Source organism: Coturnix japonica, chromosome 3, assembly GCF_001577835.2.
Source record: "Coturnix japonica isolate 7356 chromosome 3, Coturnix japonica 2.1, whole genome shotgun sequence".
In the NCBI taxonomy this organism is placed as follows: domain Eukaryota; kingdom Metazoa; phylum Chordata; class Aves; order Galliformes; family Phasianidae; genus Coturnix; species Coturnix japonica.
In genome coordinates, this window is record NC_029518.1 from 64,991,226 (window position 1) to 65,008,379 (window position 17,154).

A 17,154-nucleotide genomic window follows, 5' to 3' on the forward strand; every position below is an offset into this window, starting at 1 on the left:
AGCATAAAGGAACAGGTGAAGGCACTTAGAAATGAGGCGAGGTATGGACAGGGAGCTTGTAAAGGAAGAGAGCAGATGCTGCCTTGTTCGTTTTACGGCTCTGTAATGACACTGAGTTCCCATAGCCTGTAAGTGGGAACATGCTGCAAATGGATGTATGTTTTCTGCTCAAAAAAAGAGAACTGGGGACATAGTCCTTTCAGCTGCAAGCTGTGTCTTGAAGAGTCTGGGGAGATCACAGAGTGGAGTTCATCATCTTGTGTATGAAAGGGTATTTATGGTGCATTTTTTTTAAGTAACAAAGGGAAAAAAATGATACTGAGTGTTAATTTTGTCGAGTGGTGGGGTAGCCAGGTTGAAGAAGAGGGGAAGGAGAAAAGAAATGGATGAGTCTTTCTATAGCAACTGTTTAGCGTCTGGTACTAATTCTTCCACTGTTAATTCTGTTAGTGTTGCAGCTGTCAGATGTTTTGCTAGGACAGATTGCGAACATAGCTACAGGGCCCTTCTGTTTGTTTTCCACTGTTCTGAATATTAGGATTGCAGACTTCTGACTTATCTGGAGACTTAGTGACTGATGCAACATTCGTGTATTAAGAGGACACAAATTTTATCTCCCTTGTTTTTTATCAGTAGGTGCTTTTGTTGGTGGGTGGAAGTGTAGATTTGTATAGCAAGTAAATCTTGCATTATATAAATTAATAATCCAAGAAGGAGTTACATAATCTTAGAAAAGCTGCTTCAAAGAAAATAGCTATTTGTGGTACTATGGTACTATCTTGCTGCATTAACACACAAAAATATTTTTTTAACAGAGATTTTATTGGTGGCAACTAAATCCACAGAGTTTTAGTTTTTAGTTACTTGTTTTTCCTAATGAGTATTAATCGCTCCTTCTCATGCACAGAGGATAGAACTCACGGTAGAGGTCTGTGTGGAGCTGACGGAGCTGAGATCATAGGCATTTAAGTCTATTGATTAGTTTTGGAGAGAAGCCTAAAAAAGGTTTGGAGCATTCCACATCTGTCACTTCTGAGCAGAAACACTCAGAAGAAACAGGTAATTTTGTACCAGATTTAAGAAGTGAAGAAAATGAGACTTATTAGATAGAAATCTCGTTGATGCTTTTCTTTTAGTACTGTTGTAGAGGAAACTCTCTCTTAAAAAAACATGTCCACCTTCCTCATTTTTCCCATCGGACTTTAGCCCTTCAGAGGTAGTAGCAACAGAACAGCAGGTCGGTGTTTACTTGACCAGTAGCAAAGAATGGCTTTGGGTCCCTGTTGTACCATTGTGTTGCCCGCTGATAGCGCTGCCTCAGGTTCTGGGTCTCTCTGACAGAGGAGTCTGCATTGCATCCTGCAGCAGAATTTGAGAGATTGTACATGTTCAGTACAGTTGGTTTTCACAGTTTTTGAACACATTAACAAAAGAGCATGGATGAGGTTTATGACTGTGGCATAGACTAATTGCATAAGTAAATCGTGTGCATTGGGAAGATTCATCTGCTTTTGCTCCTCAGTTTAGGGTTTGCTTCTTCCATTCAGGAGGAAGAGCTGTACAGCATTTTGAACAGCAGAAGTGTTTACATCATGTGAAGTCTTGATGAACTAAGTAAGCATTGTTTGTAGATATAGTAGAGAAAGAAAACGATAGTTTAGTTATGTCTGATACAGATGTATCTGCAGCTGGAACACCCAGGTTAACCAGAACAGAACGTTGTTAGGTAAGGCCCTTCCAGAGCTTTAGGGAGAGGTGACAAAAATGGCAGTGCTTCATGTGAAGAGGGACTTAATATCAGGAGATCAGACAGAAGAGGAAATTAAAAAATATTACCACAAGAGAATACAATAAATGACAGAAAATAAATTAGCTATACTTATTTAACTGCCCTCATAAGAGTTGGAGGAGCTGCATGAAACTGAAAGGCAACAGATTTAGAGCCAGAGGGGGAAATAAAGAAGTCTGTGGGTTTTTTTGTTCATTTGTTTTTTAAATTATTTTTTTATATTCTGTATAACTAACCTGTACAATTTGCTGTCATGGAACACTACTGAAAATATCAGTAATTAAAGGAAGAAAGAAGGGGATGTCCATACTGAGAGGACATTTCTGTAAGGTCTTACAATGTTACGCATAGATCTCATGCATACAGGCATTTACTTGGCTACCAGCTGGTAGACAAGAAATTTCTGCAGAAAAGGAAAATAAATTTCCATTACTTGGTGAAAGGACCTGTATTTTCTCTCTGATGGTCAAGTGGGAAATGGATCTGTTCTGGCATGTCAGCTATTAACTCCATTCAAAGATACCTCTAAAAAGTGCTTTTTGCTCATATATCAGAGTTCTTGGTAGATTGTGGTAAGGGAATGATACTGCATTTCCTTTGAGGGAAAGGTAAGGCAGAAAAAAATGAAGCAAGTCATGGAGTACAGCGGAATGGGAGCTAAATCCTGTCTGTTCATGCCGTCAAGATGAGGCAGGCATGTCTCTTCTATTTAAGTTACATGTGCCAAGCCTGTGTCTTTTTCCTGTGTAGCACCTCGTGGTAATAGAATGTCTGCAACTCTGTGTCATATCTGAGATAAGAATAATTTAATTTCCATTAGCAAATAGAAGATGGGAATTAAAAGTATAAATAATTAGAGGACTTTATTTTTCTTCGGCCATGTATATTATGGTGTAGTTTTTGTTATTAAAAATATTGTAAGAAGTTAGATTATGATGAAAAATATTTCGGTCAGTGATAGACTAGCAATTATAACTTGTCTCCAGATGAGTAGTGAGAGGATAGATAAGTAGCACGTATGTGGATGTCACAGTTGTCCTTCAGCACTTATGGCCATTAGCAGGAGTTCAACCTGTTCTGTCATTATACTGCTGACACTGTACAACAGGTTGTATCGCATTGGCACTGGCTTCCATATGTCAGCACATCTGTGAGCGGTCAACTCAACCAACCATCTTAAAGTCCCCCACTATTGCCAAGGATCTTGCTTGAAGCATATTTTCAAGGAGACGAGAACGCACATCTTTTAGTTGTCACATTTCTATGTATCAACATGGATTAATTCCTTTTTCCTCCCAAATACTAGTTGAGAAATGTAGGAATTTTCCAGTAAATGCATTATGTCATGTGAAATTCCCTCCATTACACCTCTTGTTGTTGTTTTGTTTTTATTTTGTGGCTTCCTCCCGAAAACAAATATACAACCCTGAAATGTTATTCCAGGATTCAACAGACGTGAATGACTGGTTAGATTTGTGTCAGTACTAACAATGACATCATTTTTCAGTCAAAATAAAGGGCTCATACCTTGCACAGCTTTTTCACAATCAGCTTCCCTGACATTTAAAATGGACACTTACATTTCCTGTCCCCGTTAAAATCCAGGCATGTAGATACATGTGAGGCTGAGGGAGGATTTAGTACAAGCACAGAGGAGTGTAAATAATCTTGCCCATTACAGATGCACCGTGTGCTAATAAAATGAAAGATTAACTAGTGCTGTTCCATTGAAAACAGCTATTGCTGGGTTCATTTTTCCCTTTCATTTACACTAATAAAACTGAATGGAATATACAGATAGACTATTTTGCCTTCAGATATCATTGATAAAAATTTTTTCATCAGAAGTGAGTATTATCTGGTGTTTATTAGCAGAAGGTTATACTGTAAACTATAAGCACTAATAAAAGGCATTTGTGTGGCTTTTTTTTTCTTTTTTCCTACTTTGCATTGAAAAATTAACTCAGTGATATGTTCCTACAACAATTAAAAGCACCAACAAAAGCCCTCCTGTAGGTGTGATGGAATTTTTCACTGCTTCTTTGTCAAGTCATGAAATATTTGTCTTCCTTTGCTATGTGTTGTAGTCCTGTGGCTAAAAAAATAAATCCTATTAGTACAAAGATCTGGTTTGTGTCAGTGCAAGAATTTAGTCTGTCACTATATACAGGAGCTATTAGTATGGCTATATTGGAGGGGCTATGCTGAATATGCCTTTTAATTATCACTGTGTCAGGAAAAGAAACATTTCTCATAAATAGAAGAAATAATAATGCTGTAGATAACCAGGCTTGTCAAACCTGAACTCATCTCTACATCTGGGTTTTTAAAAAGAAGATTCATTGATTCCTGGCTGTTTAATGAAAGAAGCAATGAGAAAACTGTCGTAGTCAATTGAAAAGTTAAAATGTGTGCATGTTCCTTTAAATACGTGTGCAAGTTAAAATCTCATTTAATTTTTGTAATGTAAATTGAGTGTTTTATTGAATCCAATATAAAGGTTTAGTGCTTTTTGGAATCTGTTTGGATTTAATAATTAAATTAACTGGAAATAAAACATTTGATGTGAATAGAAGCAAAAGGCTGGGTTTTAATAGAATTAATCCAAAGTTTCATTTCTTAGGAGGAGTACTTCAAGTTTGAATTTATTGATATATTTGAAAAAATTGGAGTTAAATGTTCAGGTTGACCTGCACATGCAAAAATATATAGCATTAAAAATAAAGCTGAGAAAGTATACCTGCTTTGCTACATCCAGGTTTTGTTGTAAACCCCTTCATAAAGCAGTGTCATTAAGTCATTTTAACTATGAGTATTATTGGCCTTGTATCAAAAAAGCAGACAGAAATGCAGATACGCTTTTTGTAAACATGAACGTGTTGTTTTGCATGTGCAAGGCCAGTTTTATTGCACTTAATTTTAGGCACTGACCTTAGATTCCTAAACACCTTAGCTCCTTCTCCAGTTACCTCCTACCGTGCTTACAGAGAGCGACTCAGGACTTGGACCCATCTATCATTGTACTGCATGGACGCTCAGTGTGTTGCATTTCTAACGTGACATCTTGCCTAGATTTAAGTTTCAGCATAGGCACATTAGGAGTCTGATGCAGCTTCTTATGGTAGCTTTTAATTTCTGATATTTCCACATTTCGAAGCCAACCTGAGTGTCTGTATTGTGTAAGTAGGAAAGAAGCCTCATCTGCAGGAATCCCAGAACAGCTAAAGAGCACGGCTGGGCAAGGAAGATTACTGTGTGCTGAGAAAATGCAGATAGATATTTACAGCTCAGTGCACCCGTTAGTCAGAGCCTGCAATCTGGGGCTGAACATGAAAACTGGCTCGAGATGTGTTTCATAAAATGGAATAACCGAGTAAGTGGTTGGTTTTTCTGTCCCCTCTGCCAGTTTGATCAAATTCCTGCTTGAGCTCTGCGCAGCCAGTTGTCTCCTGTGCTAGATTTTGGAAGATTTTTAGCACATGGCTCAGCTTATGCATCTTCTTACTGTACAGCAAGAGACGCAGCTGCCATTTGGTGGCATTACTGGAAATAAAACAGAAAAAAAAACCACCCTCATTTTCAAATCTCGTTTTAGATGAATCAGTCCAAGGCTTTAATTAAAAATCTGAGGAGTGAGTAGTTTGGAAAGACAGGCGTGGTTTGGCCAGTAAATTATTGTTCATGTAAATAACAGATTGTTTATAGGGAACATTTGCACAGTCTCTTTGAGGGATCCAAACTTCTGTGAGAAACTATTGTTGTCTCAGTACAGGTAACATCTAAAGTATCTATCCACATACTCCTAAGTGTATTTTATAATGTTTATGTAATAGACACCTGCGAATTATGATACTTAAGGTGTATTTAAATACTGTGAGCAGTAAAAAAGGGATCATCAGTTCTGAATACTGTTGATTTAGACTACTGAATGCCTGTGTCACAAACAGGCACAACATCAGCCCAGTGCAGCTGACTGGTGTAAGTGTTAGTAGAGTCAGAAACAGATGCCTTTTCTCTTTTGCTATATGAAAACTGTTGTAGATGCTGCTGGTGGTCTTTTTTTTACTGGAATTGCCTTTGCTGTGTACTGTTCAGTTTTCATGTGTCTGGCACAGTGAAGTGTAACAGTAAATAACGGGCAAGTGCCAGTGTTCCGTCTGTGTCCTTGGGCTGACTGGCGAGCTGGCTGGCCTCTGTCGGTGCTGATGCCAGGCACCATCAAGGAGGACAAGCTGCTCCAAGGGCAGGGGAGGCTGAGTGAACCAGGGCAGCACCAGATGTATGTTTTCTGGGGCGTGTAGATCCTTTCTGTCAAGACTTTTAGTTTCTAGAGATGAAACATACCGTAGTGCACTCACCTTTTTTTAAGATGATTTGTTTCTCTGTTTAACCTGAGTAGAAAGCTTGTATTATTTTAAAAGGTGGGCTTGTGATATGGACATGTCAGACAGTCAGTATCGTCAGTCCAAAAGGTAGTGATGTTACTATTTATGGAATAGCAGTATCTTCATCAATTGCAGCTCTAATGCATTTTAGCTAGCGGGGATCTCCAAAACAAAAAAATCTTCACTTTGCCTGATTACAGTGTAGGAAGGAGGACTGTAGTGCAGTTATACAAGAAGAGCTGCCATGCACCCCACAGACAAGACCACAGGACAGCTGGGGAGTTGGAGCCCTGCAGCCTTCTGCTGTGAGCCCCTGCAAATGCTCAGCCTGAGGGGCTGCTTGCTGCTGTGCTGGGCTCCAAGGAGCTGCCCTGCAGGAACCAATTCTGGTGGGCTCAGGGCTAGCACATGTGCCATCCATACTTACAGGTGCAGCATGGAAAGGGCTTTAAGGGGTTTTACCAAGGGTTGTGAAGTTCTATAGGAATGTATCCCATCTTCTAAACTTGATTAACGGCAAGATAAAGAGCTTTGTGTCATGATTTTTGTTTTAATGGTCGCTGTTCAGATTAATAAAGGAAACTGTGAGCAATGGGAAATACAGCAGTGTTAGTAAATGACAGTAACAATTTAGATTCTTCATGATCTTCCATGGTCTGTACATATAACTCCTTTGGTGTGCTCAGGAATTGCAGAAGAGCTAAACATTTGTGATGCTTTTGTATTCAATATGCAGTGGGAGCAAAATTCCTGGTACAGTTGGTTGTACTAATGGATGCTTAAGGAAGGTTCCTTAGTATTAGTGTAGGCTGGTGCAATTTGAACCTCTGTCATCTCAGGTGGTGTTTTGGTTTTTTTTTGCTCTCAAAACCAGTTGGGCATGCAGTTCCTTAAGCTGCTCTGGGGAACAGTTATCAGGTGTGTACCCTGGTTTATTACCTGCTTTGGTAGACATGATAATTTTTGGTACCTGGAAACTTTGAAGAGATTGTCCCATCATTTTCAGGCTTTTTCCATTTTATTTAGGTCTGAAGCTATGCTTTATTTGCTCCTAGTCATGTTGTACATTTTAATATGAGTTTCAGATATTAAGTATTGCAGTTTATTAGATTACAGAACAGAAGTTTGAATGTGGCTGTGGTACGATTACTATGACGTGGTTCATGATGTTAAAAGGTCCTTGTGAAAACTCAGGTGAAGCAAATATATGTAGGTGGTGCTCAGGGATATGATTTAGCAGAGGGTTGTTAGAGTTAGGGTACTATGGTTAGGCTGTGGTTGGACTTGATGATCTTCAAGGTCTTTTCCAACCTGGGTAATTCTATGATTTTATGATAAGAGAAACTTTTGCCTGATGATATAAAGAGCAGCAAACTCTTACGCAGGGACTGTTGAGTCATTTCAGTAAGCTACAGATTAATAGAGTGGCTGGCTGCAGAGCTATTTTGAAGAGATGGTTATAGATACTTTTGTTTAAGAAGTTAAGATTTATTCTTGTTTGGATTCTGACCTGTGCCTTTTGCTTGTCTGTGTGCAACCTTGTAACTTCCCTTAGATTTCAAGATAGTCTTTTTCCAATCTAGGTTATTGGGCTGCTTCTGTTTTACCGTACACAGACTTCATGCACATGTGCTGTGAGATGTGAGAAACATGAGATAGGTGGAGTGTCCCATTAGGTCCAGTAACGATTGCACCTGTATGTACCTCAGCATCCAACAAGAACCTAGCATAGATATTGTCTCTCAGTGTAACTGTAAATTCCTTACTGCTTCTTTTGCAGAGCTCCTCGATTTAAGGGATTCCAGCAGCAGGACAGCCAAGAGCTTCTGCACTATTTGCTGGATGCAATGAGGATTGAAGAAACAAAGGTAACAGCTTTGCGTGTGTTTTTAATGAAGTCAAGAAATACTTGACTGTACTGTATACTGATTGTCATTCTTCAGTATTCTTCATGTTTCCATTGTTCTTCATGTTTTAAAGATGTCCTTTATAGAGAAGGTAAGGCTATTTTTGTAACCTTGAGAGAAATAATGACTTCTTAGGAAGATGATATAATCGTGTTCATGTTGTTGTCTTAAAATTGCTGATTGGGATGAAAGTTTTGATGAGCAATAGAAAGATTATGGCAAGTAGATCACGATAACTTTGGGAGTGTGGATGGTTTGCATTTATTAAGAAAGAAAAGAACAAAGAAGCCCCTTCTGAGGAGTCAGGAAAAATGCCTGTCAGGAGAAAGCTTTGGGACAGAAATTAGCAGCTCCAAAGTGTCAGTCAGCCCATTCAGTTCATTGAAGCCTATTTCACTGGAAAAAAAAAAGAACAAAAATAAAGTCTTGCAAAGTTAATCTTTTATCTTAAGCAATAGTGAAGAACTACTTATTTTGTAAATAACACACTGTGTTCTATTAAAATCTACATCTGAGTGTTCTAAGTATATAACTTGTTCTATTAAATGAAAATGTTCCCCTTGTATCTTTTTTCATGTTTCTTTCCCTTCCTTCTTTCTTCCTCCTGCATTGTTGAATACAAGAAAGTGGTTTTTTGCTTGCTTGAGCTATTTTGACTGTATCTGATTTCATCTGCCTGACTTAGTCTTGGAACCTTCCTTTCAGATGATATTGTGGTAAATAACCTTTTCTGAGTCTAGTCAAAGGAAGGTCCTTAAACATTGTACTGACCAGCGTGCTTCTCTTCCGTCTCATTTGATAACACAGGGAATGTAATGATCCTAAGCTGAATTCTTCTGGAAACAAAATATAAAGCTGTAACAGAGCCCAGTTTGTGACACTAGAGTAACACTGAATGAACCCTGTCATCGGTGTACTTAATAATAAGCAGAGCTGAACTACAGGGAGAAAGAGCTGACCCTTGACATTGTCACAGCTAGAGGGTGGTGTGTCGGTATAGACACACCACAGAAGCAGGTGACTGCTGCTGCATTTCCTATTCAGTAAGAGCAGTGGCTGTGCTTTTACAGTACAAGAAACTCTTGTTGCTCTGCATTGATTTTCATGTAAGAAAAGAAGGAAATTATATTTGCTTCACAATCGTAGATTCACCCGAAGCAAAACCATTGCAGGCACTAAGCTGCTTCTGCAGTCACTGCTCTTTCCCCTGCCATCAGTCTCTTGGTCCATCAGTGAATGTGCCATCATTATAATAAGCCGTGTTTTCAGTTGTTTGTTGAGTCATCTGTTAGAGCTGAACAGCTATTGAAGCTACCAGAAAAGGGTAAGGGGACACGTTGCGAATTTAAATCACATTTTAGGCAGCAGAGTGTGTCTGCCACCCTCAGCACTGGGCACATAAGGGCTGGTCCCACCCTTCCTGCAATTACACCCCCTGTTTGCCTGTAATAGTGCATTACTGCAAACACTGACTCCATCACCTCGGGTTGCTCACCGCGGGTCATGACTAGTGAAAGCTCTGCCTTTTTTCCCCCCTTTTTTTCATCTCCTATTTGGAGTCTGTAGATTGTGTGATGGAGCGATCACGGCTCGTTCTGCTCTCTGCCAGGAGGGAGCGGCATTGTCAGCCCTGGGAACTTCACAGCTGCCAGCTGCCCGCTGCCCAGCCCCACACCCCCAGCCCGCTGCCGGGGAAGGCCCACAGCATGCAGCCTGCCACCAGAGCCAGAAGTGTGTCCAGCAACTGCCTGTTCTGGGCACTGCTTGTAACGCCGTCCTCCAACAGAGGCATGTGTAGGTGGCAGCCCCACTCCCAGCGCTGCAGGAGGTGCTCTGTGCTCCACCTGCCACAGGCCGGGCTGAGTGCTGCAGGCCAGCCGTGCCCCTGCTGGGCTCCTTGTGTATAGAACTGAGCATGGTGTGAGTTACAGCAACTTACGTAGCTCCCACAACTCACATTCCGCTTTCACCTTTTATCTGTGTTTTCCTGCCTCATGAAACAGCCTTCTCAGACCAGTGTTGAACTTTTTCCTGTCCCCATTACGGTGTACACAAGTGGGTTTTTAAGATAAAAGGCTGTCGATATGACGATAGAAATGACATCCTGACCGGCGTACCCAGCAGTGCAGGCTAGAGATTGTTTCACACCAGGGCCCGGAGTAGCTGAACCCTGCTGCTAATTGATTAATGTCTGCTGCCATTGTCGGCAGCACCCTGCCCATTCAAAGACTGTGTTTTTCTTTGACCTAAATAAATGGTTCAACGCGCTAATCCCAACAAAAGGGTCGCTTATGGCCCTAGACCCATTTATGGTGTTCAACTTTGTGAATTATCTATTGATTAGCCCTTTTAGTATATTGTTGGCTTTAAGATGAACAAAGCTGAGCTTGGGGCAGCGGGAGTTAATTCACAAGCCAGGTCACATACTCATAAGGTAGGAGTATGACTTAGCCTGATGGGTGCCTGAACTGGAAACCAGACCTCTGGGGCAGCCTGCCATCGTCACGCTGCAGTAATCGATGGCTTGAAAGTGCACTTTGCTGTCTGCAAACACAAGTTATTTGTTAGCTTTTTTTCTGCTGGTGCACAGGTTTTGTGTTACTCACGGAACGGTTGGTAACACCATTTGTTCCTAGAAGGGTGCTTTGCTCTAGTTGTGACTTCGATACCGTATTTCATTGTAAATGTCATTTGCACGCTGACATGGGCAGCTGTTAGCGGAGTTTCTGGATTGGAAAGCAAGTACATTTGCCAGGAGAAGAAAACAGGGGTCAGGCATGTTGCGGTGTTCTCTGGTGGTGGAACCAGTATAGTCCTCTCCTTCCCTCTTCACAGCTCATCATAGGATGGGTAGAGTGTTTTGTATCAGCAGGTGCCAGCAGCACACACATCCAAGTAATTCATTAAAATACTCCTTTGCCCAGATACAAATTGAGAAATAAGTATGAGGGAAGACTCCCCTATAGTAGGGAGAGTATAGTAGGCTGCAACTACTACTCACATGTAAGAGTATATTTCTTTCTGATTCTTCTTTAAAAAATGTAGCTTTGGGGGAATGTTTAAAAATAATGTTGTTGAAGTCTATATGGATTCATAGAATGTTTTGTGTATCTTTAAAGATTTTCTTACATATCTTTGAAATGAACAGTGTTAGAAAATAAAGTAGTAAAATGGCTGAATGGAGTCACAGAGTTCTGGCAATTGAAAGGCTCTTAGCTGCCCTTAGCTGCCTCCAGGTATTTTGTATCCCAGTCAATCAGTAATAAACCATTTCTCTGGTAGTATGGTGCTGATTTTTTTCCCTAAGTATGGAAGAAATGAAAAGCATTTGTTCACTGCAAGTCTTACTGTTTGTTGGTAGCCTCCACAGCTGCTCCTTTTTGTGGGGAGGAAATTTAGAAATGGTTACATGCTGAAGATAGTAAGCTTGGGTAGCTTTGGCAGTATTAATGAATGACAGTAGTATGTTACGCTTCTTTTAACCATATATTAATTGTGTTTAGAATGTCTGCATTGTAAGTACTTGCTAATTTTTAATTTTATTTTATTACTATCTTTTAAATTACAGCGTATACAGACTGGTATCTTAAAAGCATTTAATAATCCAACAACCAAGACAGCAGATGAAGAAACTAGAAAAAAAGTCAAAGGTATGAAGCACTTTATTGAATCACTTCTAAAATGTAGAAGTTTTAGAATACCATTTTCTTCAAATCTGACTCTAGCAAACAGCAGTCTTAAAGTACTGTAGTGTTAAAATGTTATGTATTATTCTGGTGCCACCTAGTGCATATTTAAAGTATAGAGAGCTTCTTATGTGCAAACTGTAGCCAGAGTAAGTTTCCACTGCATTAGTAATACCTTCTGTAATGATATGTAGAATCTGATTTTGGTTAGCCTGCAGTTTGTTTGTTACATAGCCACAGTTACTGTATCGCTCAGAGAGGCCACTTAACATAAGCCAAAGTTATTTCTCTCAGGTGGCTGATACTGTGAGCGCTCGAAATACGATTACAAAGCCAAAATGGGAAGCTGTTTCAAAAGAATGCTTATTTCTTTTAAACAACAAGTTTAAAATTATTTTTCTTCTGTGTATATTCAAAAAAGTATATACAATAATTTTTGCTTTAATTAAAATCTAAATAATGATGAAGCTCTTTTGAATGCTGGCCTTCCCAAATCTGCAATAGTTGAGACATAGAACTGATTTTTTTTCTTTATTTTCTGTTCTTTATTGGCTTTTTTTTTTAATTTTTATAGTTTTGAAGGCTGTTTAGAAAAACTGACAGCCTGTCTGCCTTTGTAGTGTCTAAATCAAAGCAATACATTACTGTATATATCCTATATATTAAAACTGAGATTATCTTTAAAGGCTTCCTCTTCACTGACACTGTATGATTAGTTTGTTATAGCAGGTGGGGAGAGCGAGTACAAGGGAAATGTATCACTGAATAATAGATGTTTTTAAATACAGTATATGATAGCTTAGTTTACTGTGTTGTGTTTAAAAACTTTTGAATATGTTTAATAATTGTGCTTTCAACATAAATCTTAGCATTTTGTTGTACTTATAGTGTGGCATTGGATCTGTTATTTTTCACATTTAAAAAAAGGCAATGTTTTTTCAGCATATGGAAGAGAGGGTGTGAAGATGAACTTCATAGATAGGATCTTTGTTGGTGAATTGACTAGCACTGTCATGTGTGAGGAATGTGAAAATGTAGGTATTTTGGAATTTGGTTTGATGTGGAATAGATCACATACTGGTTTGATTACATTGTCTTGGAAGTATAAAATTGTATCGCCAATTTTATACTTGCTTGTTTGTCTGTAAAAGCAAGACTATTGACAGTTTCTCATTTAAAATAACTTACTTACGCTTCCTTAAAGCATTGTCCTCTGCAAACCTGAGAAGAGTGATCATTTGAATTCAAAGTTGTTTCAAATACTGGGCTTCATTTTGCATCTAATTTAAGGCTGGAGGTTCCAAATTCTGTAATTATCTGTGTTACGCTGCAAATTTGATATTCCTGAAATGTTTACCTACCTGAAAATATTAAACCTCCTGCCTGATCTCCTGGGGTATACCTGAAAATTGGGAAGTACTTGCTTTGAATTAGTATGAGTGGGGAAATGCTCAAATTACTTTCTTTTCTTTAAGTTTTTCTTAGAATTAACATAATATCTCTAATGAACAGCATATTCCTTTCATAATTAATATTACTGACATTTCATCATAAATGCTTTCCATTATCCTTATAATTTTCTTTAACTTTGGAAAAGAAAAATCTTACTTGCATGACTTTTTAAAACTTAATATTACGTTTGTGTTTGGTTTGGTTTAAAGCATTATATTTAATATTATAGAGATTAAGTAAATCAATCAATCTGAATACTTGAGCACAGTTCTGCAGTGCCAGGTAAACTTCCCTGTGTGTGATGTGCAGATTAAACTTCAATGTGCTTCTAGTATCAATGAAGAACTTCAGCTGTGTATCAAATAGGCATCGTCTGTGTTTTGTGTGTACCTTTGATTTTTGTTGGGTTCTTATATTCTGCCTGCACAGGACTCAGGGCTTGGCCAGTGATAGCTGTATGAGGACAAGCTTAGCAGTCACTTTCCTTTGCTTGCATTGGCAAAGATCTTTCTGACTAGTGCTAGTTCTTTAAAAGTCAGTCTCTAGAGGAACCCCAGTTTGTATATTGCTCATCAGTCAGCAAGTCGACATAGTTAAAATAGTTCTAACCTCATTTATTGTTTTACTGGAACTTAAACCATGCTGAGTCCCTCACACGACAGATAAGAGTAAGCTTTTTGTTAAGAGGAGCCTCCGGTCCTTATGTCACAGGTGGAAGATAGGGTCATAAACATCAGAGAAGGGCAATAGTGACAGTAACTGGACGTATGACTATATTCAGTAATGATGTGTACAATGTGATGTTCTTTTTAAAGGCTTTGCTTTTCAGTCTTTCCTGAGGTAAGAGAAATTAGTTTTGGCAGGGATGTGAGAGCGGTGAGGAAGAGAGGTTAAGAAACAGGCTTGGGCTGGATGCTGTAGTCATAAAGTCATATTTCCAGTTTCAGCTTAGAATTTACATGGTTTATAGACGGAACAATAATACTGCAGAACAGACAGTGAGGTATTTTGTTGAAAATAAAAGCACTGCTTTTTCCCATTAATTGGCTTTATTTTCATAGTTCCTAGTGTATGTTGCAATATAAACATTTCTAATAAAACCTTTGGCTGCAACCAGTAAGCCTGACATCATCTTCCTGGTGAGTGCCAGGTTACATCTTGCCACCTAACTGCCATTAACCAGTTCTTGCTGCTGAGCAACATACAGGATCAGTGCCTGCACAGAAATATCCAGGTTCAGGAAGTGCTTTAAAGTTAGGTTTTCTTTAGAATTCTACTGGATTTGCTGTTTCTGCTGTCCAGAAATTTGCGTTCCATCTAGAAGACCCACATGAGTTGAGAATGCCTTGAGCTGAGAGAAGCTGAGACCACAGTGCTCCTAGGTGTGGCTTGTGCCTGGAGGAATGGCCTTGCCTTTGTGTCTGTGTGCTGGAATTCCATGCAGTGTTAGAACAAAAAAGAAAACTATCTTAAAATAATAAAAGATAGGAAAAGCTTGTGGGAAGTTCTTCATTGTAGTTTGATACATCTTGTAACCGATTAGCTTGTTGTGTAGTTTCTGATAATAGTTTGGTTTAAAAAGAGGTATGTGCTGAACCTATGCATTGCTCTTTGCACTCAGTGTACTCTTTCTCTTTTTCTTCAAGATTTCAACAGTGAAAGAACCTTTCATTGATCTTTCACTTCCTATAATAGAAGAGAGGGTAAGATACAGAATACATAATGACTGTTGTTTCCACTGGATTGCTTTATGAAGATGTTTCTGTATGTATATGTACAGTTTTCATTTCAAACCTAGAAATGCATGTCTATAAACACATGTATGTGTACTGTCTGCTCATTATGTGACCTTATATATGTATTTATACAGATAGAGAAAAAATTGTTTTTTTTATTAGACCCAACTTGGGATGACTTATAGTGTTACTTACAGTATATATAGATCTGAGATTCGTTTTTAGCATATAGATTGGTTATAAAATTCTTTAGACAGGTCCAAAAAGATAGATTCTAGCTTACTGGTTTGCAACTAGGGAGCTAATGCACAAGAGGTTGAATCAGGGTGAAAATGGATAAACTTCGAAAACATTTGTCCTGGTGTTCTGTCATAAATAGCTTACAGAATGTCCTTGTTAGCTGCAGAGGGGCCGGATTCATTTTAGAACATATACTTTGTTTTTTGTGGGACTTGGAAGTTTTATTTGGGAGTAGGAAGGTAGATTGAGAGTGGTTCTTTCCCTTCCCTCCGTATTTTTGCGTACATTAAAGGAAGAGTATTTAATGTAATATTTAGTCCTTCCTTAATAAAATGTGCTTGATTCCAAACACCAGTTTGGTTCATAGCAGTGTAGGTTACTGCTTTCAGATGTACAGAAAACAAACCCACCTACATTAATCTCTTCTGCGTGTTGTAAAGGAATGAAAAACAGGCATATATCCTTTCCTAAATTCCCATCTAATTCCTTAGGTTGCAAAACCTGTGCCTCTGGGAAGAACAAATAAAAGTAAAAGTGTGCATGAAGCTGATCTCAGACAGTATACCTGTTCTTCCATCTGTACACTGAATAATCAGCCCAAAATTGTCAAGAAACACACTTCAACAAAAGATAAGGTAAGAACTTAGATACTTTAACCAACCAGTCATTTTGAGTTTGTTCTGAAGTTTCTAGGGAAACAGGAGAAAGAATATTGACACCTGCAATTGTTTGTTTGTCTAAGTATATATATGTAGTTGACATAGATTCGTTTAAAAATATTTGGATATTAGAAATGTGAGAGATTATAGTCATTGGGAACCATTGGATTTTCAATTATGGGGTTGTGTTTGTAAGAAGAAAAGATCTGCTTGTTAATTTCAATTGGTGTTGGTTTAGATTTTCTATCCAGCCTTCCTTTTATCGTCCTCCTGATTTGTTTCTGGCAGCAACCCCATGAGTTGTGACATTAGCTAAGAGGGCAGGCAGGTCTGCACTAGAGCCATCTGAGGGATTAGCTGCCAACAGGCACAACAAAAATAGTACCAACACCAGAGATTGAGGGGGGCTGAGAGTGAGATTTCCATGGAGCACTTGGCTTTTTTCAGTAACCCAAGGGGTTAAGCCTCTCAGTACAGTCCTTCCTTATGGCAGTGAAAGGGTTCTGCAAATACACTAGCTGAACAAATCTGTTAGTTTTACAGGTTGAAATTAATCTGTAGTAAGTATTGTGCGCTGTCATTGTTAATTAAAGTGGGAAGTGCTCTCAGTGTTTATTAACATTCCTTTTTATTTATTTATTTATTTTTTAAATAAGCCTTATATTCTAAATAAGATTTTGGACAAATAGAATCAATGCTGGAGGAGATGTGGAGAATTCCAAAATAGAATGAATAATAATGTTAATGCTGTTGCATAAAAATGTGATTACAGGGTGGCTTTCAAAATTAAGATAACAAGATACAGTTTGGATTCAACAAACTAGGCTAGACAATAATATAAAGGAGGAAACAGCTCTGCTTTCAATAAGAACTGATAAAGTGATACGCGAGGTGGCTGTCTAACTAGTGATTCTGTGCTCCCCCATGCTTTTGGGCATGTAAAACAAGCAGTGCTGGATTCAATTAGTTTTTATTGATTTTCTGTGACTTTTGTTAATTGATCTGTAAATTTGATTGTGAAAATCCAAGCTTCCAGTGGGTGGTTGTGCAGGTAACAGAGTATTTGAGCACTTATTGTTATCTTTTCTTCCTGAAGTGAGGAGCTGCGCGATTTTCAGAGTTGTAAGAATTGTGTTATGTCCCAAACACTAGCAGTAATTTCTGACAAGTTTTTCTCCCTCTTCTCTATAAAGAAAGTAAAACACAGCTGAGACAAAAAGTAGTCCTAGCAGACAGTCGTGTTTGGGGGTTTTAATGACTTCTTCATTTGGATTTTACTCTTTTTTGCTAAACTTTGCTA

At 38.6% G+C, this 17,154-nt stretch overlaps 1 protein-coding gene across 7 annotated transcripts in view; it reads left to right on the forward strand.

The window, feature by feature from the left end:
- Nucleotides 1–17,154, forward strand: part of USP45 (ubiquitin specific peptidase 45) — a 52,210-nt gene that overhangs the window by 28,630 nt on the left and 6,426 nt on the right. For 5 of the 7 annotated variants that reach the window (XM_015858820.2, XM_015858823.2, XM_015858819.2 and 2 more), the window contains exons 9-13: nucleotides 7,955–8,042; nucleotides 11,650–11,731; nucleotides 12,710–12,801; nucleotides 14,866–14,922; nucleotides 15,687–15,830. In XM_015858820.2, the coding sequence (XP_015714306.1) occupies nucleotides 7,955–8,042; nucleotides 11,650–11,731; nucleotides 12,710–12,801; nucleotides 14,866–14,922; nucleotides 15,687–15,830 (463 nt within the window). Of the gene's footprint in view, nucleotides 1–7,954; nucleotides 8,043–11,649; nucleotides 11,732–12,709; nucleotides 12,802–14,865; nucleotides 14,923–15,686; nucleotides 15,831–17,154 lie in introns of those variants that run through there. The other 2 variants (XM_032443709.1, XM_032443708.1) reach the window with 2 other exon arrangements.